The 23328-nt window shown below is 37.7% G+C and overlaps 1 protein-coding gene and 1 pseudogene across 1 annotated transcript; one reads left to right on the top strand and one right to left on the bottom strand.

The window, feature by feature from the left end:
* The window catches only part of LOC118842855, a 55424-nt pseudogene extending 42070 nt beyond the window's left edge, over nucleotides 1-13354 (bottom strand).
* Nucleotides 13344-13920, top strand: LOC118843569 (ferritin heavy chain-like). Its single transcript, XM_036751262.1, has one exon. It carries the CDS (start codon nucleotides 13353-13355, stop codon nucleotides 13902-13904), a length of 552 nt encoding a protein of 183 aa, XP_036607157.1. The 5' UTR covers nucleotides 13344-13352; the 3' UTR covers nucleotides 13905-13920.
* The last annotated feature ends 9408 nt before the right edge of the window (nucleotides 13921-23328 follow it).

The raw sequence follows: 23328 nt of genomic DNA, 5'->3' as shown, positions 1-23328 counted from the left end.
AGAGAAGATAAATACACCAATTTAGAAGAAGGAAGCATTGACACTACACCCATATCTGAAACCTCAAAAAGGAATATTATCTAGTCTCAATCCCATAAAACATTCCTGGAAGAGATCAAGGAGGATTTTAAAAGACAAATTAGAAAGGCAAAAGAAAAATTATAGAATTGGACAGGAATAAATGAATCAGTCATCAAAACTACTTGGTATTTTCTCAGAAATACAGCAGTGGATCAGTAGAAAGTTAGATAAACAAGACAAAGTAGTTAATGACTATAGCAATCTGCTCTTTGATAAACCCAAAGAGTCCAGCCTCTGACTTAAGAATTCATTTTTTCTGGGGGCAGAGCCAATATGGCGGCTGGAAAGCAGGGACTTGCTGAGTTCCCCACCAGGTCCCTCCAAAAACCTACAAAAATGGCTCTGAACAAATTCTAGAGATGCAAAACCCACAAAATAGCAGAGGGAAGAAGTGCTCCAGCCCAGGACAGCCTGGATGGTTGCTGGGTAAGTTCTATCACACAGAGATGGGAGCAGAGCAGAGCCCAGTGTGGGATGTGCCTGGAACAACTAGACAGGGAGCAGGGCAGAACAGGCCCTAGTGCCCTGAATCAGTGAGCGGTGGCAGTTGTCAGACTTCTCAACCCACAAACACCAAAGACAACAGAGAAGGTTAGTGGAAAAAGCTGCAGGGACAGAGTGAAAGGAGTTCTCTGTTGGGCCACCTCCTTGGGGGCAGAGGAGGTGGTGAAGCTCTGAGTACAGAACTAAAGCTGCAGTTGCTTCTGGGTCCAGGTCCACCTGGTGGGAGGAATTAAGTGGCAGATCAGAGCTGGAGGGCAGAGCCTGCTTAAGATCTGAGTCACAGTGCAGTTTGGCAGTACTTGGGAGAGGAGGAGTGCTGGTATGGAAGAGCTTCCTGTGTAGAAATAGCACTGAAAACAACAGCGCAACACCTCAAGCTTGGGACAAAATACTCTGTACTCTACAAGCAGTCATACTCCAATAAAAAACTCAAGGGTCAAGTAGTTGGCTGGGAACATGGCCAGGCAGTGAAAACAGAATCAGATTCAGAATCAGACTTTGGAATCTTTCTCTGGTGACAAAAAAGACCAAAACATACAGCCAAAAGAAGTCAACAAAGTCAAAGAGGCTATATCAAAAGACTCCAAGAAAAACATGAAGTGTTCCCAGGCCATGGAAAAGCTCAAAAAGGATTTTGAAAAGCAAATTACAGAAGTAGAGGAAAAATTGGCATGAGAAATGAGAGTGATGTGAAAAAACCATGAAAAACAAGTCAATGATTTGCTAAAGGAGACCCAACAAAATACCAAAGAAAATAACACCTTAAAAAATAGACTAACTGAAATGGCAAAAGACCTCCAAAAAGCCAATGGGGAGAAGAATGTCTTGAGACACAGAATTACCCAAATGGAAAAGGAGGTCCAAAAGTCCACTGAAGAAAATACTACCTTAAAATTTAGAATGGAGCAAGTGGGAGCTAGTGACTTTGTGAGACATAAAGATGTTACAAAACAGAACCAAAGGAATGAAAAAATGGAAGACAATGTGAAATATCTCACTGAAAAAACCACTGACCTGGAAAATAGATTCAGGAGAGATAATTTAAAAATTATTGGACTACCTGAAAGCCATGATCAAAAAAAAAAGAGCCTAGATATCATCTTTCAAGAAATTATCAGGGAGAACTGCCCTGATATTCTAGAGACAGAAGGTAAAACAGAAATTGAAAGAATCCACTGATTGCCTCCTCAAAAAGATCCAAAAAGAAAACTCCTAGGAATATTGTTGGCAAATTCCAGAGCTCCCAAATCAGGGAGAAAATACATCAAGCAGCCAGAAAGAAACAATTTGAGTATTGTGGAAACACAATTAGAATAACACAAGACCTAGGAAATTCTACATTAAGGAATTGAAGGGCTTGGAATATGATATTGTGGAGAAGAATGGAGCTAGGATTAAAACCAAGAATCACCTACCCAGTAAAACTGAGTATCATGCTCCAAGGCAAAATATAGATTTTCAATAAAATAGAGGACTTTCAAGCTTTCTCAGTGAAAAGACCAGAGCTGAATTGAAAATTTGACTTTCAAATACAAGAATCAAGAGAAGCTTGAAAAGGTAATCAAGAAAGAAATCATAAGGGACCTACTAAGGTTGAACTGTTTCGTTTACATTCCTACATGGAAAGATGAGGTGTATAATTCATGAGACCTCATTATTAGGGTAGCTGAAGGGAATATACATATATACATATGTGTGTATATATATATATATATATATATATATATATATATATATATATATATATATATACACACACACACAAATATATCTATATCTATATCTATATGTCTATATATATATGTATATGTATAGACAGAGGGCACAGGGTAAGTGGAATATGAAGGCATGATAGATATCTAAAACAATAAAATAAAATTAAGGGACGAGAGAGGAATATACTGAGAGTGGGAGAAAGGGAGAGATAGAATGGAGTAAATTATCTCACATAAAAATGGCAAGAAAAAGCAGTTCTGTAGGAAGAGAAGAGAAGGTAGGTGAGGGGGAATGAGTGAATATTGCTCTTATCAGATTTGACCTGAGGAGGGAATACCATACACACTCAATTGGGTATCTCACCCCACAGGAAAGAAGGAGGAAGAAGATAAAAAAGGGGGTATGATAGAAGCGAGGGCAGATGGGGGAGGAGGTAATCAAAAACAAACACTTTCAAAAATGGACTGGGTCAAGGGAGAAAATTGGATAAAGGTTGATAGGTTAGGAAGGAGCAAAATATAGTTAGTCTTTCACAACATGAGTATGGTGGAAGGGCTATACATAATGATACGTATGTGGCCTATGTTGAATTGCTTGACTTCCTAGGGAGGGTGGGTGGAAAGGGAAGAGGGGAGAGAATTTGCAACTCAAAGTTTTAAAAACACATGTTCAAAAACAATTTTTTTTGCATGCAACTAGGAAATAAGATACACAGGCAATGATGCATAGAAATTTATCTTGCTCTACAAGAAAGGAAGGGAAAAGGGGATGGGAGCAGAGTGGGGTGACAGAAGGGAGGACTGACTGGGGAACAGGACAACCAGAATATATGCCATCTTGGAGTGGGGGGAAGGGAAGAAATGGGGAGAAAATTTGTAATTCAAATTCTTGTGAAAATCAATGCTGAAAACGAAATATATTAAATAAATTAAATTTTAAAAAATGAAACAAAAAATAAAAATAGAAATAAAAATAAAAAAATTAACTGAAAAAGAATGTAAAAAACAAAGAAATAGTAGACTTTGAAGCATTACTGATGAAAAGATAGAAACTGAATAAAAAAACTTGTCATTCAAACACAAGACAAAAGAAGTATAAAAGTTTCACATAAAATAGAAATTACAAGGGATTTATTAAGGTTAGCATGTTTATATTTTATATTGGAAGATGATACATGTAACTCCTGAGAATTTTATCATTATTAGAGAAGTTATGGTTCTAAATAGAGAGAGAAAAAGTCTTAATTATTTTGGAGCATTCTCACAAAATGATAGGGTGAGGAAGGGATGCAATGGGAGAAGAAAGAAGGTAAAGGAAGAACGTGGAAAATTATTTTACATAAAAGATGCACAAGGAAAAGTTTTAACTGTAGAGGGAAAATGAGAGGGGATGACAGGCACTCCTTGGATGTCACTCTCATTAAAATATGTTCTTAAGGGAAAAGGTAGATGAATTGCGGAGGAAGTAGTAAAACTCAGTAGTAGTAGGAGGCCTCAAGTTTTCCATCTCAGAACTAGATACTTCTAATCATAAAATACATAAGAAAGAAGTTAAGGAGATGAATAGACTTCTAGAAAAGTTAGATACGACAGAACTCTAGAGAAAATGTAATAGGAATAGAAAGGAAGATAACTTTTGCTTAGGAAACTACATCTTACTTAAAGTACCATAGATAAGAAGTAATAATAATACTAAATGGAGACAGAGGAGGGGCAGGGAGGGGGGTACCAAAAGGTATAGCATCTAAATTGTTAAGGAAGAAGTTAAATGAGTTACAAGAGAAAATAAGCAGCATAACTTTATTACTCAACTTTTCCCTTTCAGAATTAGATTAATCTAACCATAAAATATATGAGAAATAAGTTAAAGAGAGGAATAATTTTTCAGAAAAGTTAGATATGATAGAAATCTGCATAAAATTTAATGGGAATGGAAAGTAATGCATCTTTTTTATCTTAGTTGTGTATGGCACCTTCACAAAAACTACCACGTATTCAAGCAACAACCTCACAACAAAATGCAGGAAATCGGAAATGTTAACTTCATACTGTTTAGGCCTTAATGCAATATATATTAAATAGCACAGTGTGGAAACATGGATGAAAATTTAAGTGGAAACCAAATAATGGGATCCAAAAAATGAATGGACCAACAAACAAACCATAGAAACAATCAATAAATTCATTAAAGAGAATGATAATAATGAGACAGCATACCAAAAAGCCAAAGCAGTAATAACAGGAATATTTTTATCTCTAAAACATACATCAATAAAAAAGAAAAAAAACAAATAAATTAATTTGGAATACAAATGAATCTAGAAAAAAGCAAATTAAAGCCCCCAATTAAATACCAAAATTGAAATCTTACTATCAAAGGAGAAATTAATAAAATTCAAAGTTAAAAAAAACACCGAACCAATAAATAAAACTGGTGTTAGTTACATGAAAGAAATAAATATCTAAACATTTCACTACTTGATTTATTAAAAATGAGAAAACTGAACTTCCAATATCAATTTGTTTAAAATGAATACACCACTAATGAAAGGAAATTAATTCCATTTTAGGATTTACTTTGTCCAATCATATGCCAATAAATTTGCCAAATAAAATGCCAAATATATGCCAAATAAAATTGTCCAATCATGTGCCAATAATTCCAAGTGAAATGGATGTATATTTGTAAAAAGGTAAATTTCATAGATATATGGAAGAGGAAATACAATCCTTGAATAATCCCATCTCAGAAAATTGAACAAGGCATATATGAGTTCCCTAAGGAAAAAAAAAACAAAGAACTATCCAAATAATGATAGTCCTAGCACAGCGTATTTATGTATTTCTGTAGTGTTTCTGAATGCTTGCTTGTAGTGTTTCTGAATGCTTGCCTGATCCCCTTAATGTCTCTCCTTTGAAAGTCCCTGAAATTGTCGGCACTGTTCTTGTGACTTCCAAGCCCCAACACTGTTGTTGCTGCTACCTGAGTTTTGGGCCAGCCCTTAGTCCAGTGCAACAGATAGTTTGTTCTGACCTCTGCATTTTCTTGGGCTGTAAAATGTTTCACCCACCCTGATTTTTTGTTGGCTTTGCTTCTCAAGAATATGATATGAGCCATTACTTTAATGTTGTTTGGAAGAGAATGTTGGGAGAGTTCAGCTGTTGGGCTTCTGTAGCAACAAACTGCTAGCAGCTACTGTAGGGGTGTAAGACACACCAACAACTAGCATTCAGAAAGCTGCCAAAACAGGTTCTTCGATCTGCTTGTCTAAGGAAAGTAACTTTAAAGGATTAACAATCTCAGTTTAATCAAATATACAAATATAATTCACAGTTCAGGGGGAAAAGATCACCCCCCTGAACTTCAAGGCAAATACAAACAGAAATTACAAATGTCAACATACAGACCTTGTCTGATTCAAATCACGATACACAGTTACCAGAGAAGAACCAACCTCTGGTTTGCAAAGCTGGGGGGAAGTTACAGTTTGCCCAGAGTCTCCACACTCCTTCCATGAGCGTGCCCCCAAAAGTCAAATGCCAAGCTCTCCTCAATTATGTCCTGTTTGGAGCCCTGAGGTCTCTGACCTCAACCAGGCTGGGTGTAGGAAAGTTCCCCATCCCCTGTAACACGTCAAAGTACAAATCAGTGACTCCCAATTGTCTCAGTGCTGTAAAAAACTCCAAGACAAAAAGATCCCACTTTGTCTGCCCCATTCAAACAGAGGCCATAATAATTAAAGGCTCTTAAGGGAAGGACAGCAAAAAGTCCCACTTTGATTGCTATTACAGCTTCTTTTACTCTGCCATCTTTGCTCTGCCTCCAGAAATGAAGTTAAATAATTTATTCAATTTCACACATCAAGTAATTTGCAGTAATAGGATTCAAGCTCAGAGTTTTCTTATATGATTGCAGTCCTGACAACATTATGTTTCCACTCAACAAAAGCCAGTGACACCTTACCACTTTCAGAATCAAATACAAAATCTTCTGATGTTCAAAACCCTTCATATCCTAGCCTCCCTCGACCCTGTCAGCTTTCTTAGAGTTATGCCCTTAACACCACCCCTGAAACATTCTTTGATCCAATTTTTCTGGCATCCTTGTAGTTCTATGAACAAGATATTCTATTTTTCACACGTGGCCATTCCCTAAGACTGCCTTCCATCCTTAGAATACTCTCCCCAATCAATTCTGTCTCCTACATTCCCTGGATTCCATCAAATCCCAATTAAGTTTTACCTTTTGTGGGAATTTTGTTTCCTTACTCTATCTCAATTGTAGGATCTTTCCTCTATTAATTATTTCTATGTATCTTCTATAAAGTTTGTTTATATTTCTTTGTTTGCTTGTCTCTCCTATGGAGCTCCTTAAGGAAAAGGTTCTTTTTTTCGTTCTTTGTATCCTTAATGCTTAGCATAGTGCCTGATATTTAGTAGGCTCTTAGTCAATACTTAATGATTTGCCTCCCAAGCGTAGGATTCTATAAACCATGTACCCTGCATCATTCAGAATGATGTCAAATGAAACATATCATATGAAAATCAAATTATAGTATTTTCAAGATTCTGCTTTAACACCTAAGGTAACAAGCCATGGATTATTTTGAGTCACATTGTAAGCTAGAACCCCTAACTAACATCTTTCTAAATTAAGAAGAATTGTATTTACATACCGTGTTGGACATTTAACAGTTCTGTGACCCTAGGAAAGTACTTTAATCTCTCTGTACCTTGGTTTTGTCATGTGTAAAATGAGAGTTCTGGACTCAATGACCTTTGAATTTTCTTTCAGTTTGGAAATACGATCCCATATAGAGTAATGAGTCAACCAGCTCTTGATCCACTGCTAGTCTAGTGTACTTTTCATGAGATTTTAGAAGAGTCTGCTCCTTCTGCAAAGATTCAAGGAATCTCAGATTCATAAGGAATATCAGAGGTTGCTTAGGATAACTTATACCTGAGCAACAATCCCCTCCACATCATATACATTGTGGAGGTCATCTAGCCTTCGTCTGAAGAGGTCCACTTAGGGTAAACACATTACCTTCTGGAAGAACCTGTGCAACATTTGAATATCAGTCCACTCTCAGTGCTTTCAAATTTCCATGATCCAATTTCTCGTTGCTTCTACATGGCCAGAGCAATCTCTTTTGGTTCAAATTAGGATAGTAGTGACCCTGATTTTTATCTTATCTAGCTGAGACTTTGATATTGTGTCAGGAAAGACTTGGAGAGAAGAAAGTTTTCTTCCTTATGTTTGTCTCTGGGGGATAGTAAAGTGTGGATAATTTTGTGTTCCACGTATTTAGATTTCCCAAGTTTCTAGTGGATGAGCAGTAATTCATGGAGATAACCAGCAAGAAGACAAGAAGAATATAATGTTGTTCTACCAGGTGCTAAAATATGGTGAAGAAAAATAGTACCTACATCTGATATGTACATAGGCATAGATTGATGAACTGGAGGGGTTAAGTAAATGAAAAGTTAGCATTGAAACAAGTATATTAATATACATTTAAAATGAATCATTTAGGGTAGTTTACTTTCTTTTTGACATGAAAAACTCTAAGTAATTTAAATTTATCATACTCATACTATTTTTTTATTATTCATAGTTTCATTAAGTTACTCAGAATAAAAGAAAATATGTCGATACAAAAATTTGCATTATTTACTGTTCCTATGATATAATTTTATTTTAGTGTCATAAGATATCTTATATGTTCAGAACGAGTTTTGTTTCAAGACTACATCCTGGCCTGCCTTCTCCTTTCTTTCTATGCAATCTTACTCAGTTATTTCATTATCCAGTATGGGTTCAAATTTTTATCTACTCTGATTATTATTTGAGCTTTATAGTAAGCCATATTCTCTCCTCTGAGCTCCAGGCTTGCACTATGAACAGTCTTTTGGATGCTCCAAATTTGATCACCCATAGACATACCAAACTCAACATGTAAAAAAAAACTCATTGTCTTTCTCTCCAAACTCATTCCTTACTAATGCTCTATCAATATTAAGGACATCACTGTTCATATATTTCCTATTTCCTCTATAATCTGGAACCATCCTCTATGAACTTACGTATTATAGACTATGTGTATATTTTCTGTTTAACTGTGTTAGCTTGCTACTGACAATACCGTTTATCATTTCTATAACATGTTCACATACAATTGTTTGAATGCCATTTTTTCCATTAAATTGTCAGCTCCTTGAGAAAAGAGGCTGTGCTTTTGTCTGCCTTTGTATCCTTAGAACATAACATGGTGCTTGAAATAATCACTTAATAAATGCATATTGATTGGGTAATTAATAATTAGGAGAAATCATTCTTTTTAAATTATTCTTCTTTGTATATAAGGTTGTCATCTATTGGTGGTGTCTCACAAAAGGAATGGAAATGATGTGAGTAAGAGAAATGGGATGAGGACTACAACTCTACTCATGATGATAGTGGTTATTATGATAGTAACCATAGTGCTGATTGTGAAGATTGTAGCACTATCAATGCTGGTGATGACAGTGATAACGGTAATGTCTACAATGAAAATAACGCTAGTAATGACAATGGCAATGGTGATGGCACTGATGATAACACATTTATTATCTCCTGAAGTTCACAAAGCAATTTCCTAAAATTGGTCTCAAGAAACATATTATAAATCCTGTTTAAGAGAATAGAAAACTGAATGGAGAGTGGTAAAGTGATATACCGATAGTCACATGTCAAGTAAACTCATGATTTAGACTTGAACTTGACTTTTTCTCATTCCATTGATTTCCATTCTATGCATCATATGACTTTTTAATTAATTAATTAATGTATTTTTAGTTTTCAACATTCACTTCCACAAGAATTTGAGTTCAAAATTTTCTCCACATCTCTCTCCTCCCCTTATGCCAAGATAGCTTGCATTCTGATTACTTCTTCCCCCAATAAGCCCTCCCTTCTATCATCCCCCTTCCCCTTCTCTTAACCCTTTCACCTTATATTTTCCTGTAAAATAGCCTTTGTTTCCTTTGAGTAACTCAGTTTTTCTCATTAAGCCTTACTAGGTGCTAAGCCCCAGGCCCAGAGCCCTATTAGGTGTAAAGCCTTAGTGGGTGTGGATCGGCAACTAAGGTGGGACCCAAGGGGGGGCTAACTCCAGGGAGGGCCTAGTTTACAGGTCTGGGACAGCAGAGGCTTTTAGACTACATGGGTTTAAGTCCACCTCTTTGTGACGATTCATTGGGCTGGCTAAGGGGAGGTGTTAACTCCAGAGCCATGCCCTATTGGGTGTTAACCTAACTTATGTGGATGTGAACTTCCCAGGGTCCTAAGGGGAGGGGCCAACTCAAGAACCAATCACCAGAGCCTGGGCTCTGGTCATTCAGGTGACACTTGATGATGTCAAAAACTCAATAAGAGGAGAGAAGACAGCTTGAAGATCCTTTTTCTTTGGAGCCAGAGACAGCTACAGCCAAAGCTGAGGCAGGGGCTGCCGGTAGCAGAGCAGACCAACCTGTGGACCAAGGAGTGCTGAGCAAGGACTTGAGGCCAGTGGGTAAACTTCTTACCGTAGAGGGGAAGCATGTATATGATTTTGCTTTATACCATCATGCTTCTCTGTGGCCTCCTGGTTACTCTTGTGAGGCGGACTTATTGAGCCTGGAAGCTTTTGATCAAAATATCAAAATGGGGAAGCTGGTTCGTGGGTCTGTTACTTTGGAGCTTAAATACATGCTTTAATTCTTCTGCCTTTTACCTAGAGAATTCCTTATATCCTGCGGTTCCAAACCTTTCAGACATATATATGATTCTCTTTGAAATCATAAATTCTGCCTTTATAATACACCTGTATGGAACAATAGATTTCTATACCCCATTTCCTGTATCTTATTTCCTAGTTGCATGTAAAAACAATTTTTAACATTCCTTTTTTTAAACTTTGAGTTTGAAATTCTCTACCTTCTTCCCTTCCCACCCACTCTCATTGAGAAGGCAAGCAATTCAATATAGGTTATACATTTGTAGTTATGGAAAACACTTCTGCAATAGTCACGTTATGAAAAACTAATTATGTTTCCCTCTATCCTATCCCACCCACCCATGTATTCTATTCTCTCCTTTGACCCTGTCCCTCCTCAAAAGCTTTTGCTTCTGACCACCGACTCCCCCAATCTTTCCTCCCTCCTATCATCTCTTCCCTTTTGCTGCACCCCCCTTTCCTGTAGGGTTAGATTACCATGCCAAATTGAGTGTTTATATCATTTTCTCCTTAAGCCAAATCACATTAAAGTAAGGTTCATTCATTTCCTCTCACTTCCCCACTCTTCCCCTCCACTGTGAAAGCTTCTTCTTGCCTCTTTTATGTGAGATAATTTACTCCATTCTACCTCTCCCTTTCACCATGAGTTACAAATATCATCTTTCCATGTAGGAAGGTAAACAGTTCAACTTTACTAAGTCCCTTATGATTTCTCTTTCCTGTTCACCTTTTCTCGCTTCTCTTGAGTCTTGTATTTGAAATGCTTATTTTCTATTCAGCTCTGGTGTTTTCATCAAGAATGCTTGAAAATCCTTTATTTCATTGAATGCCTAATTTTTCCCTTGAAGTATTTTACTTAGTTTTGATAGGTAGGTGATTCTTGGTTTTAATCCTAGCTCCTTTTCCCTCCAGAATATCATATTAAAAGCCCTCTGATCCCTTATCTTGTGTTATCCCGATTCTGTTTCCACAGTACTTAGATTGTTTCTTTCTAGTTACTTTCAATATTTTCTCCTTGACCTGGGAACTCCAGAATTTGGCTATAATAGTCCTAGGATTTTTTGTTTGGGGATCTCTTTCAGAAGGTAATATGTTTATTCTTTCAATTTCTATTTTCCTCTCTGGTTCTAGAATATCACGGCAATTTTCTTTGATAATTTCTTGAAAGATGATGTCAAGGCTCTTTTTTTGATCATGGCCTTCAGGTAGTCCAATAATTTTTATTTATCTCTTCTGGATGTATTTTCCAGGTCACTAGTTTTTCCAATGAGATTTTTCACACTGTCTTCTATTTTTTTTCCATTCTTTTAGTTCTGTTTTATAATTTCTCGATTTCTCATAGAGTCATTAGCTTCCATTCGCTCTGTTCTAATTTTTAAGTAATTATTTTCTCCAGTGAGCTTTTGAAACTCCTTTTCCATTTGGCCAGTTCAGCTTTGTAAGACATTCTTCTCCTCATTGGTTTTTTGGACCTCGTTTGCCATTTGAGTTAGTCTACTTTTTAGGGGTTATTTTCTTCAGTATTTTTGGAGTCTCCTTTAGCAAACTATTGACTCATTTTTCATGATTTTCTTGCATCACTGTCATTTCTTTTCCCAATTTTCCTCTACTATCTTACTTGATTTTCAAAATCCTTTCTTAGTCTTTCCATGGCCTGAGTCCAATTCATATTTTTTTTCTTGGAGACTTTGGATGTAGGAGCTTTGACTTTGTTATCTTTTTCTGTTTTGATCTTCCTTGTCACCAAAATAAGATTCTACAGTCTAAGGTTTTTTTTTTTACATTGTTTGTTCATTTTCTCAACAAATTACTTGACTTTTGAGCTCTTTTTCAAGGTAGGACTCTACTTCCAGTGTGGAGATTATACTGTTCCAAGTTTCAGGGGTTTTGTGTAGCTCTTTTTCCTAGGAACATGTAAATTTTCAGTTCTTCCAAGGTGGTATGATCAACGGACAGGTTTTTACTCCTCTCATGCCTTGTGCTCTGGTCTGTGAGTTACCACAATAACTTTTTCATGCCTTTTAATTACGAGGAGAATTCCCTCTCTTCTGCCACCACAAGCTCTACCACAACAGTGCTCCTCTTCATCACAGGACTTCTACCAGAACTCCAGCCCAGATCAAAATATGGAAAAGGAAGAGAATCCTGTCTCAGCACCAGTGAAGAGATCCCTGCAGTACCCCTCTGATCAGCCATTTGATTCCCCACCCTATGCAGGCTGGGAGCTCCAGAGGCAGCTACTGCTATTGCAGGCCCAGGGCTAGTGCTGGACCATGCTGCTCTCCTCCCAGGCCGTACAGGCCTTTCCTACTGACCTTCCATGTTTTCTCTTTGTGTTGTCTCACCCCATTTTGGGGTTGGGAAGTCTGGAAACTGCCACAGCTGCCAGTGATTCTGTCCCCTGAGGCCTGATCTAGGTTTATTGGGGGGCCCAGTCTCTGCCAGTGAGGCCCATGTTGGACTGTGCTCCTCTCTTAGCCCTGCACAGCACACCACTCCTGTCAACCTTCCAGGTTTTCTTAGGCTTGAAATTTGTTTCACTCTGTCATTTTGTGGGATATTCTGCTCTAGATTTTGTTTAGAGTCATTTTAACAGGTGTTTTAAGAGGCTTGGGGGAGGGTTCAAGTGAGTCCCTGTTTTTACTCTGCCATCTTACCTCCACCCCCCTCATCATTTGACTTTTGAAAGAATGCCAGAATCATGCTTCATAGTCATTTTGAAATCAAATGAAAAAATATTTGAAAGTGCTTAGTTCAGTTTCTTGTAAATAGTAGGCTATTCTTTTTCATCTTTCACACAATTTTGTGGAGGGCCAGCTCTGCCCTAACCTTTGGACAATTCCTGTTACACTTATACTTAAAATCTTTATCTTAGGGTAACATGTGCCTAGGGGCAGTTTGCAGTTTTTTTTTTTTTTCTGGCTATAAAAATGTTTATGATGGTATATATGTACATAACTCTTGAGTTCACTTGCATCTCATGAAAGCAGTTAATGGAAGCAGGGTTCTACGTGACAAGACTGCTATACCGGCCAGAAGCACAGGGAAGGAGTCGCTGCGGTTTCCTGCTTCAACAGTGCTTGAACGGAACCCGCTGCTCCATTCCCGGCCGGAGCCGCCCTTAGCCACCTCTCCACCTTCACCTCGACTAACCAACACTTCTTCCGTCCTGCCGTTCGAGTAGCAGCCACTCGTTCAGCCGCCCCGCGGCCGCCGCCGCCGCCCCAGCCTCAGCCGCAGCCGCAGCCGCTGCGCAGCCGCCTCCTCCTCAGCCTCCATCGCCGCCGCCGCAGCCATGACCACCTCGTCTCCTTCTCAGGTGCTGCAGAACTACCACCAGGACTCGGAGGCCGCCATCAACCGCCAGATGAACCTGGAGCTGTACGCCTCCTACGTGTACCTGTCCATGTCCTACTACTTTGACCGCGATGACGTGGCGCTGAAGAACTTTGCCAAGTATTTCCTACATCAGTCCCAGGAGGAGAGGGAGCACGCTGAGAAGCTGATGAAACTGCGGAACCAGCGCGGGGGCCGCATCTTCCTGCAGGACATCAAGAAACCAGACCGAGATGACTGGGAGAGCGGGCTGAACGCCATGGAGTGTGCTCTGCGCTTGGAAAAAAATGTCAATCAGTCGTTACCGGAATTGCACAAGCTGGCAACTGACAAGAATGACCCCCATTTATGTGATTTCATCGAAACCCACTACCTGGACGAACAGGTAAAGGCCATCAAACAACTGGGTGATCAGGTAACCAACCTGCGCAAAATGGGGGCCCCCGATTCTGGCATGGCGGAATATCTTTTTGACAAGCACACCCTTGGAGACAGTGACAACCAGAGCTAAGCCACACCTGGCTTCCCCCCCACACCTGGGAACTGTGGGCGTGACTCCTGCTGTCTTTCAGTGCATGCATATTTTGGTTATCTGACCTTTTCATAATCTGTACCAAAAAACTACCATCGGGCAGCTAGGTGGAGCAGTGAGTAGAGCACTGGCCCTGGAGTCAGGAGGACCTGAGTTCAAATCCGGCCTCAGACACTTGACACATGTACTAGCTGTGTGACCTTGGGCAAGTCACTTAACCCCAATTGCCCTGCCAAAAAGATAAAAAAAAAAAAGAAGGAAACAACCATCATTTAAATCCCAATAAAGTGACTTGGTACTGATGAAAACAAAACAAAAAACAAAACAAAAAAAAAAAAGAAAAGAAAAGACTACTATACCACTGGTAGTCAATGTTTCTTTCATCTAATCACTCTTCTTCCATGAGATAGCTCAGTATATTTGGATCAGACTCTTTATCTCTTTAACTTCAATTTCGTCATCTATAAAATGAGGGTATTGTATTCAATGACTTCTACAATCCTTTACAGGAAAAATATTCTATGATCATCTAAGGTACTTATTCTTTCACACTCGAATCATTTAGTTTTTGAAAGGGACAAACAAAAGAAATTTTTTTTTAAATGACACTGATAAAAATTTAAAGATATGAATACTTTCAGAAAATGTTTGAGAGACATGTTTTTCTATGGACTAGATAGAAAACTGTTTCTTATATGAATTTAGGAAGACTTGAAAGGAGAGCAATGGCTCCGGTAATCATGATTTCTGGGCATAGGTAATTTGCATAGGGACATTATTAGAATTTTAAAACTCTAAGAAATGGGAGAGTTGTGGATGATATATAAATATTGGGTTTTCACATGACAGATACTTGATTAAAAAGATGAGACACAAAATTGAGATAATAATAATTACATGCCAGAAAGAATTGGACAGAGGGGAGATAGACAGAAACAGACTATGAAAGTAAGCTGAGTTCAGGAGAAGACATAATTAGAATACATGGAAGACAATGGAGAAACCGTTTCTAGCTAAAACAAATGGAATTTCAGTAGATTTTCAGGGAATCTACTGATTGCAAGAGATACGTTGCTTTGCTGATTGGTTGAAGAAAAGATGGGCCACCTGAAATAAACTCTTCAGATATACTGATTGAAAGAGTCTAAAACCTTTTGCTGTGGACATAACAGTCAAAGTCTATTACTTTTGTTGTGATCTGTGTCCTTAGAGAAGGAAACAACGCAAAACTCTCAGGAATGGATTGTTGCTCTCTATATGTTTCTATAACTTGAGAGGGAGGAATTGATTCAAGCATGTAGATATTTCATAAGTTTTTTTTCTTTGTTTTGTTTCTTTGTTTTCCAGTGAGACTTGCATTTTGGAGAGAAGGCTTTACTTTCTTAGATAATAATTTTTTTTTAACATTTCATCTACCCAAATATATGTAAAGAAAAATTTTAACACCTATTTTTACAAAATTTTGAGTTCGAAATTTTTCTCCTTCCTTTGCTTCCCCTTCCTTGAGATGGTAAGCAATTGGATATAGGCCATATGTGTGCAATCATGTAAAACATATTTCCATATGAGTCATATTTTGAAAGAATAAACAGAAAACAGACCAAAAATGCATAATTCATTTGAGTGAAGAGTTGGTTGTATTTGTCTGAGTTCCACTGAGAACTACACTGAGATGTTGGCAAGTCTTTGACCTCAGGGAGCTCCTCATTTCAAGCTTATTGTTGAAGCTTCTGTATGTGAATGTGCCTGTGTGCATAAATGTTGTTATTTAAAAAAACACAATGCTTTCCTCAGTTAATGGTGGATGTAAGTTAAAAGAGATTTTCATCTCTTCATCAACTAAAACTCAACAGAGTTCCTCAACAGAGGAAGATGTTTGCCCAGTGGGAGAAGAGTGAGTAATGGAAGGAAAACAGACATCAAACAAGCACATTTTTGTGGTATAAATTATTCTTGAAGAGACCAAAGACTTGCAAATCTTCAGGACAGAGCTGTCCATTGCTTGAGCAACATACATTTTCCCATCCATAAACCCCTGCAATTATTTTGAGTATACTGACTCTTCTCCATGGGCAGTGTGCTCATTGGTTGGAAAGTATCTCCTAGTGAGTGGACCATCATGATTTGAGTATTCCTACTTTTACTTTATAGTGAACAAATGGCAACTCCAATGTTTATAACCACTTCCTGCTTATAATTCCAGCATGGAACACTTCCAGTCATAAAGGAGTAAGAGGTTTGAGGAACAATAACACTTGTGGTTCTAAGGGAGCAGAAGTCCTTGATGGGTAAAAACCAGATCACAGACCGGAAAAGCATTGATCACACCACTTTGGAAGCTCTGAAAACTTACAGATCCTTAGAAAAACTGTGAAAACCTGAGGGGAAAAACCATGAAGCACGGGAGAGTGATCCTATCTCAAGATAAGAGGAGCCCAATTTTAACTCGAAGTACAAAGTCAAGAAATAGGGTGAAAAAAATGAACAAAAAAGAAAGAATCTGACCACATAAATCTATGATGGTGACAGAGAAGACTAAGATAAACTCAGAAGAAGAGAACTATGTGAAAATAGTTACAAACAAAACTTCAAAGAAAATTGCAGGTTGGACACAAGCCCAAAATTAATTGCTGGAAAAAATAAAGACACAGCAAAAAAATAAAAATCAAAATCAAATAAGAGACATAGAGGAAAACTTGGGATAGTAAATGACAGTGAGACAAGAAAGTTATGGAACGACGATGCCTTGGTAAATGAGACAAAAAATCCTGAAGAAAATGAATGCCTTAAAAGAGTATTGGCCAAATGGCAAATACATACATACATATACGTATACGTATACGTATACGTATACATATATATACACACATATATGTATATATACACACACATATACACATACATACACACACATATATGTATGCATGTATATATACACATATACACACATACACACACATATATACATACACATATATACACATCTATATATACATACACATATATACACATCTATATATACATATGAAATATATATGGAATATATACATACATATACATACATACATATACATACATACATACATGCATACATACATACATACATATATATATATATATATATATATATATATATATATATATATATATATATATATATATATATATGAAACCTCACTGAAGAAGAAAAAAAAATCTTTAAATATAGAATTGGCCAAATGGTGAAAGTGGTACAAAACATTATTGATGAAACCTCACTTGGAAAATAAATAAATAAAAATTAGATTTGAGCAAGTGAAAGCTAATGACTCCACGAGACAGCAAGAAACAATTTTAACAGTCAAAAGAGTGAAAAATGGCAGAAAATGTGTAATATATCATCAGAAAGACATCTAAACTTGAAAATGGATTGAGGGGAGACAGTTTAAAAATTATTGGACTACCTGAAAGCCATATTTTTTTAAAAGAGAGCCTAGTCATTATATTTTAAGAAATTATAAAGGGAAACCTCCCTGCTATCTTAGAAGCAGAGGGGACATATAAAGACTCCACAAATCACCTTTAGAAACAAGTCCCTAGACAAAAAAAAATATCTTAGGAGTATTTTAATTAAATTCCAGAACTCCCGAGACAAGGAGAAAATACTGCAAGCAGCCATAAAGAAACAGTTCAAGTGCCACGGAGTGACAGTCAGGATTACAAAATATTTAGCAGGTTCCTAAAGAAAAGAAGGGCTTAGAATATGATAAGGAAAAGTGGAATATGGAAGAAGCTAGCATTACAGCCAAGAATAACCTACCAAGCAAAACTGAGTATAATGCTGTAAGGAAAAGAAAATCGAAAATAGGGGACTTTGGGGCATTCTTGATGGAAAGATCAGCACTCAATAGAAAATTAAGCATTCAGACACAACACTCAAGATGTACATAAAAATGTAAAAAAAAAATGAAGGAAAAATTTTAAGGGAATTAATAAAGTAAAACGTTTTACATAGAAAGATGTTCTATGTAACTCCTGAAAACTTTATTATCATTTGGGCAGTTAAAAAATTCTACCTAGACAGATGGCATGGGTACAAGTTGATTATGTTGTAATGATCTCAAAAAATGGAGGGGGTGAAAAAACAGGAAGCATTGGGAGGAATGGGCAGGTTATAGAAAGAATTGAAGAAATAATCTTACAGTAACAAAGGGCATGGAATTTGAAGTTTTACAATGTAGGGGAAAATACGGACTGGCAATGCTTGAATCTCATTCTCCTCTGAACTGATTCAAAGAGGATAGAATATATATAAACAATTATTTGGGTATGGAAAACTATCTTGCCCGAAGTGAAGGTGATTAGAGGGAAGGTAGATTAAGGAAGGCAATGGTCAGAAGCAAAATAGACTTTTGAGAATGGACAGAGAAAAAAGAAAGATTGATAAACAGAAGAAAATAGAATGGCTAACATGATAGAAAAGGATAACAATAGATGATGGAGGAGGGTGGAAAATTATGATGCTAATACATTGTTGGTCTAATTTTGAACTGGCTCAACCATTCTGGAGAAAAAAAATGGAACTAATACTCTTTCACTCAGCCATAGCAGTGCTATATCTGTATTCCAAAGAGATCAAAGAAAGAAAAAGGAAAATATTTACAGTAGCTCTGTCATGGTGGCAAGTAATTGAATATATAGGCCATGCCCATTAAATGAAGAATGATTGAACAAGCTGTAGTACATGATTTTGATGGAATACTACTGTGCTATAAAAGTGATAAGAAGGATGTTTTCAGAAAATATTGGGAATTCTTATGTTTTTTTTTAAATTTATTTATTTAACATATTTGGTTTTCAGCATTGATTTTCACAACAGTTTGAATTACAAATTTTCTCCCCATTTCTACCCTCCTGCTCACTCCAAGACGGCGTTTATTCTGGTTGCCCCGTTTCCCAGTCAGCCCTCCCCTCTATCACCCCCCTCCCCTCTCATCCCCTTTTCCCTTCCTTTCTTGTAGGGCAAGATAAATTTCTACACCCCACTGCCTGTGTATCTTATTTTTTAGTTACATGCAAAAACTTTTTTTTTTGTTTTTGAACATCTGTTTTTAAAACTTTGAGTTCCAGATTCTCTCCCTTCTTCCCTTCCCACCCACCCTCCCTAAGAAGTCGAGCACTTCAACCTAGGCCACGCATGTATCATTATGTATAACCCTTCCACAATACTCATGTTGTGAAAGGCTAACTACATTTTGCTCCTTCCCAACCCATCCCACTTTATTGAATTTTCTCCCTTGACCCTGTCCCCTTTCCAAAGTGTTTGTTTTGATTACCTCCACCCCCATCTGCCCTCCCCTCCATCATCCCCCCCCCCTTTTATTTTGTTTTTATCTTCCTCCCTCTTCTTTCCTGTGGGGTAAGATACCCAACTGTGTATGTATGGTATTCCCCCTCAGGCCAAATCTGATGAGAGCAAGGTTCACTCATTCCCCCCTCATCTGTCCTCTCCCCTCCTCCCACAGAACTGCTTCCTCTTGCCAACTTTATGCGAGATAATCCACCCCATTCTATCTCTCCCTATCTCCCTCTCTCAGTATGTTGCTCTCGAGTGCCTTAATTTCATTTTATTTCTGAACAGAGGCAGGAGAACATTTTACAGAGTAACACCAATATTGTACTGATGATCAACTTTGAAAGACAACTACTCTTATCAATTCAGTGCTCCAAGATGATTCCAAAAGACTCGAGATAAAAAATGTTGTCTTCATCTGGAGAGAGAGTAAGTATAAACTCTGAGTTACGGTTGGAGCATAGTTTTTCTTCATTTATTCTAGTTTTCTTCCTTTTTTCCAACAAGGTTAATATAGAAATATGTTTTTCATGACTTCACATGTATAACTGATATCATATTGCTTGCCTTTGCAGTTGGTCAGGAAAACACAATAGGCAGGAAGAGATTTGGAATTCACATTTTTTCACAATGAAGTTTAAAGTTAATAAAGTATTTTAAAAAATAAGGGTGCCATGCTCTCTCATTTAATGCAAACAAGAAATACAGCATTTGGGCCATATCGTACAAGAGTGAATAGCAAGAGTACCATTCTTCCTTTCACATTTAAGTTACCACTGAGAGAGAGAGAGAGAGACAGACACACTGAGAGACAGACAGACAGAAACAGAGGAACAGAGAGAGAAAGACAGAGGGACAGAGACAAAGAGAGAGAGACAGAGAGAGGGACAGATGGAGAGAGACAGAGAGACAGAGACAGACACAGAAAGAGAGAGACAGGCAGATAGACAGACAGACAGATAGAGACATAGAGGCAGAGACAGAGAGACAGAGACAGAGAGAAACAGAGTGTATTGGTAACTAAGCTGGGACTTTTTTTTTTTTTTTTACTGTTTTCTCTTTTAGAAATGCTAGAGTAATCAAATGGCTTTGATTAAGCCTTACTAGGTGCAAAGCCCCAGGCCCACACCCTTTTGCTAACTAGGTACTAAACCCTCCTTTTGCTGATCAGGTGTGAATCCTTCGGGCCCTGAACAGGGTATAAAACCTCAACAGAATGCCTCATCATTCTGTCTGGGTCTCTCACTCACTGGAGGAGTGTTGATGTGGAGACTTGTAATATCAATTAAGCTGGGACTTTTTTTTACTGTTTTAGAATAATAGATTAATTGTCTTTGATTGAGCTTTACTAGGTGGAAAGCCCCAGGCCCAAACCCCTAATTACTAGGTTCTAAGCCTATGCAGATGTGAAGCCCTCAGGGTCCTAAGGGGAGTTGCTAAGACCAGAGGCAATAGTAGGAGCCTAAGTTCCGGTGGCTCAGATGACCTTTGATGAAGGCTAAAGAGTGTATCAAAAGAGAGAAGCAATTTGCTTGGGGCTCTGAGCCACAGGAGGAGTGGTGTGTGACTCTGGGCCAGCCATTGTTATGAGCTCCCAGGCTCCTGAACTCAGATGTTGGCTTCTTGGTAACTATGAAATGTATTTGGTCTGTTTATAATGCACATTTGTAATTTGTTTGTATTTACTCTGAAGTTGCTGGCTTTCCCCCCTAAACTAAGTGAATGATATTTGTATGTTGGGTTGAAATAAGATTGCCAACCCCTTAATGCTGCTTTCCTTAGTAAAGTAGATAAAAAGAACCCGTGCTGGAAGTATTCTTCTTGTTGGGCTTCTGTTGGTCTTTCACCCCCACAGCAACTGCTAGCTGAATTGTTGCAACAATTTGTTGAGCACCTCAGCTTGTAAACCCATATGTTGGAACTTTGTTAAACCCTGGCAGCTATGAATTGAGATTTGAATAAGGCAAGGTCTGTCTGTTGATGTTTATAATTTATTTGTATTTGTTCTGAAGTTCAGTGTGCTGGCTTTTCCTCCTGAACTAAGTTAATGATATTTTTATGTGTGATTAAAGTGAGATTGTTAACCCCTTAAAGATACTTTCCTTAGTAAAGCAGATCAAAGAACCTGTGTTATAAGCCCTTCTGTATCCTGGTTGTTGGTGGTTCTACACAGCCACAGTAGCTACTAGCCAATTTGTTGCTACAGAGAGACAGAGAGAAAAACAGAAAGAGACACATGGACAGATAAACAGAGAGAGAGAGAAACAAAGAGAGACACATAGACACACACATGCGAGAGAGAGAGAGAGAGAGAGAGAGAGAGAGTGAGAGAGAGAGAGAGAGAGAGAGAGAATTTATTTTTCTGGGGAGGGGCAGGGAGAAAGGAAACCACCTCTTCATGTGAGGACAGGTTAGAGTGAGAGAGTGAGTGAGGGCATAAAGAGAGAAGGGGGTACACATCTTCTGGCATAATTAGAGTGGTGACAATGCATATTGAAGATGCTGACAGTACATCCATCAGACATCATGCCTATTTTCACTACAATCTAGGTGGCACAGTAGCTAGTGTGCTCAGCCTGGAATAAGGAAGACCTGAGTTCAAAATCTTAGTATCTTCATAGTTGTCTGATCCTGTTAAAGTCACTTGACTTTTCTTTGTTTCTTCAGCTTAAAATAGAGACAACAGCACCTATTTCACCAGTTTGCTGTGAAATCTAATGGGATGATATTTATAAAGCATGCACATATCCTGGTATGTAGTAAACACTGTATAAATACTTATTCTGTTCCCTACCATCCTAAGTGTATTCTTCGTCGTGTGTTAGGAAGCTAAGAACAGCAGCTGACTCTTATTACTTTTGAAGTCAAAATCTAAAATACCTGAGTGAGGCTGCTTTTGTCAACACATTTATTATTTTATTAACATTTTTAAAAGAAATCTCTGTTTCAATGTCTTATCTCTTCCTAATAGAACATTTGCATAAGAAACCAAAAAAAAAATAGAGAAAGCCACCGGACGTGACCACAGGGTGGTCTTTCTTTTTTGCAATGTATCCCTTGCCCACAATTTCTTTGTGTTTAGAACTTTCCCCTTGAATACTAGATTCAAATCCTGCCTCCAACCTTAAGTGACTTGCCTGCATTCAAAGTCAAAGCCTCATGTTCCTCGTCTGCCCATGGGAAAAGTAGCATCAGCAGATATGATGTTGTCTTTGCTGCACAGCATCTGTGTGCTTGAGAAAGTAATTCCACATCTCTGAGCCTTAGTTTACTCACTTGGATGGTGAGATGTCAACTAGACTAATGTCTCTTCTGTGTTTAAATCCATGAATTCATTTCATTTTTCATCTTAACATCCCTATCTTGGGAAGTAATGGATCCTCCTTTTCTGGAGCACTTTGTATAGATGCGGGATGAAAATTTATAGCCTATCTTGTGAAAGGGATTCTGACTTGGATATATATTACAGTAGACAGTGGTATAATTAGAGTGGTGATAATGCATATTGATGATGCTGACACTACAATATTTGCCATGGTTCTGCACCATAAAACTAATAGAATGTAGTTCCTATTTAACAAAATGGAGAACAAAAGGTAGCTTTAGGAGTTTCTATAGGGAACTTTTGAGCCCCACAGTTCTGGTCTCTTCATTTGTCACCCCTTAGCCCTGAATCTGGCAGACATTTCCTAGTGCTCTTCATTGCTTCCAGCTTATATACTATTTGACCAGAAATCGCAAATTACTGACTTTCATACAAATGCTACATGATTTCTGATGTCCCTTCCAGAATGTTATGAAATTTTGTGATTCTCGGAATTAATACTCTATTCAGGTTCGTGAGCATAGAGTTCTCCGATTGTTCATTTAATCCAATTTAATTGAATTTATCTTATACCTAATTTAATCACAGAATATGGTCAGGGATTATGAAACTTCTAATTTCTTTGAAAACTCAAAGAAATCCTTTGATAAATGTTACAACATTTTGAAAGTATTGTGATTCTGAGCCTTTTATATGAGATGCATGACACAAAAAGAACTCAGGCTAATCTACAAAGGGGAAAAAGT

Source organism: Trichosurus vulpecula, chromosome 3, assembly GCF_011100635.1.
Source record: "Trichosurus vulpecula isolate mTriVul1 chromosome 3, mTriVul1.pri, whole genome shotgun sequence".
In the NCBI taxonomy this organism is placed as follows: Eukaryota; Metazoa; Chordata; class Mammalia; order Diprotodontia; family Phalangeridae; genus Trichosurus; species Trichosurus vulpecula.
Note: the sequence above shows the minus strand (reverse complement) of the source record. Positions and strands in the feature narration are given on the sequence as shown.

What these genes read in the sequence shown, in the direction of transcription:
- LOC118843569 (XM_036751262.1), top strand. Translation starts at nt 13,353, where the DNA reads ATGACCACCTCGTCTCCTTCTCAGGTGCTGCAGAACTACCACCAGGAC.